This window comes from Anarhichas minor, unplaced genomic scaffold, assembly GCF_050575085.1.
Source record: "Anarhichas minor isolate MPS153535 unplaced genomic scaffold, ASM5057508v1 ptg000010l, whole genome shotgun sequence".
NCBI classification, from domain to species: domain Eukaryota; kingdom Metazoa; phylum Chordata; class Actinopteri; order Perciformes; family Anarhichadidae; genus Anarhichas; species Anarhichas minor.
Genome location: NW_027466456.1, coordinates 2,170,001 through 2,172,500, shown reverse-complemented (window position 1 = coordinate 2,172,500; position 2,500 = coordinate 2,170,001). Strand labels below are relative to the sequence as shown.

At 47.5% G+C, this 2,500-nt stretch overlaps 1 protein-coding gene across 1 annotated transcript in view; it reads left to right on the top strand.

Moving 5' to 3' along the window:
* The window catches only part of fam20b (FAM20B glycosaminoglycan xylosylkinase), a 10,756-nt gene that overhangs the window by 7,742 nt on the left and 514 nt on the right, over window positions 1–2,500 (top strand). Inside the window, exons 7-9 of the mRNA XM_076087472.1 lie at window positions 19–210; window positions 1,827–1,886; window positions 1,976–2,500. The exon at window positions 1,976–2,500 is cut by the window's right edge and continues 514 nt beyond it. Of these exons, the coding sequence (XP_075943587.1) occupies window positions 19–210; window positions 1,827–1,886; window positions 1,976–2,207 (484 nt within the window). The 3' untranslated portion in view covers window positions 2,208–2,500. The remainder of the gene's footprint in view (window positions 1–18; window positions 211–1,826; window positions 1,887–1,975) is intronic.

The window sequence follows — 2,500 nt, the reverse complement described above, 5'->3', positions numbered from 1 at the left end:
TGTGTCATCGTCATCCAGGTGGGAGTACGACGAGAGTTACTGCGAGGCGGTGAAGAAGATGCCTCCGTACGACGCCGGGCCGAGGCTGCTGGACGTCATCGACACGGCCATCTTTGATTACCTCATCGGGAACGCCGATCGGCATCACTACGAGAGCTTCCAGGATGACGGCGGCGCCAGCATGCTCATCCTGCTCGACAACGCAAAGAGGCGAGTGTTCATGTGAAGGATTCTAACCAGACACAGATCTATTCTTTTATCTTTTTATTTAAAAAAAGAGAATAATCCCCCCCCCCCCCCCCCCCCCCCCAGTGGTATTATTGTTGGTGCCGCTGTTGCAAAGCTTTCTGTTTTCTTCAGAGTCTGTAACGACTAACAGAGCAACATGGCTACCATTAGCCACCATTAGCTGCTGTCCAAAGCAAGAGACGACCATAAGAATCGCTATTTGAACTAGAACCCCTGATCTCAGTGCTGTGATTACAGTAAAACACCCGGTAGTTAGTGTTAATACGTAGGCAGGTTTTGTTCATTACTGATGTCTCTTAGCAGCCGGGTTTCATCACTCTCCCTCTTCCTCTTGGTCCAGACTACAGAGACTCTGTGTTATTTTATAACCTTTATAAGTATGAGCTGAACTCTGTCTGCTCCCTTTGTGCCGTAAGTCATCACCTTCCCTGCAAGTCGCGACCCGGTGGCAGAGTGAAAGTGATGTGATTTAGAGAACCAATCCAAATGTCAGCGGTCTCATCACACTGCAGTCAGTACATTATGCAATCAACGTTGACTTCATACGAGTCAGCAAAAAAAACAGCCACGTGGGTACAGAAGTACTGTCTGAATTCCTGTCTCACACTAAATGAAATGATTTAGATTTACTTTTAGCATTAACATGAACAGCAGTTGGCTTACTGGGAAATCGTGCACTTTTTCTGCACATTTCAACCAACATCGTCAACACAACAGAACAACCACAAAGTTCAGCTTTTCATCTTTTACATGAAGTCTTATTTTCATTTTCAATTGCAGTTTGTTTTTGACATTTTCCCGCATGCCCACCTCTTGATTTATCAGCACTGAAACTGCTGACTCATGTTGAACCGCCGCTTCCATGAAGTGAGGACGTCGAGTCTTTATTCCCTCTTTGTTCTTATCTTCTAAAACCAAAAATAACTTCAAACCGTGGAAAATGTTCCGCTTCACATGGAAACATTTTTTCAAGAATGAATCGCAGTTGGCGGATAATCAAAGAAGCCTGTTTCTTGGCATGATAATAATCATACATTGAAAAAAAAAGTGTAATATCTGTTTCTGTACAAAAAAACAGTTTACCAACCGTTGGAAACGCAACATGACGGGAGCTTCGCTGAAAGAGAAGAACCCTGAACCTCAGTGTGTGAAGATATACGGATTCATTCATCGTTACTGTTATCAACAGTTCTCAGGACCCAAATAACTTATTGATGCTTAATAGTAATCATGTGTTGTTGTTTTCCCAAAGTCCGTTTGAAAGGTGGTTGATGTGTTTTTACCAGATGCTGTCGTCCTACTGTTAACCCTGAAGGCTCCTCAGAGGAGCTCACGAGATGACAGGGAAGCTGCTGTCGTAGCAGACGCAGAGCCCAGACAGATGAGCTCTGTGGTTGGCTGAGTGGAGCGTGTCGTAGCATTAGAAAGAGTGTTTTACAGAGTGTGTGGAGTGTGGCTAATGCATTTTGATGGATTCTCCTAGCCGCAGTGCAGACAGGCCTCTGGCTCCAGATGCCTTACTTACGTTTTTTTTTTTTGTAATTTTGTTTTATCATGTTTTTTACTTCTGTATGCAGCTTTGGGAACGCGGCTCTGGATGAGCGAAGTATCCTCGCACCACTCTATCAGTGCTGCATGTGAGTACTCAGGAAAGGCTCAAATCTCAATTCTTGATTTTTATGACCAGGCTCTTTCTAACATGACATCTCTCACTTTGCCCCGTCAGGGTCCGCGTGTCCACGTGGAACAGGCTGAACCTGCTGAGGAGCGGCGCTCTGAGTTCAGCCATGCGACAGGCGCTGGCGTTCGACCCCATCCAGCCGGTCCTGGCTGAGCCGCACCTCGCGGCCCTGGACAGGCGTCTGTCTGGAGTCGTAGCCACTGTGAAGCAGTGCATGGAGGCGCAGGGCCCCGACAACACTCTGATAGAGGACCGCATGAACCTCCCTCACCCCTAGAGACAAGGGCCAGGACTTTAACACCAGGGCCCTCCTCTCTTCTCCAGGCCCGCGAGGTAAAGAGATGCAGAGAGAGTAAAAGGATCGACAGGGTGGAACAAAAACTGTGTATTTCTCCCCCCCCCCCCCCCACCCCCTGGGCCCCTGTCACTCTGTTAAGACTTGAGTGGACACCTATATAAACTTCTCAGGACTGCTGTACACGATAGGACGGTATCTGCTGTAAGAACGTCTCCCTCGTCTCCTCCTGGTTGTGCCAAATTCTCCGTCCCTGTCCGGCTTCTCCTCCAACT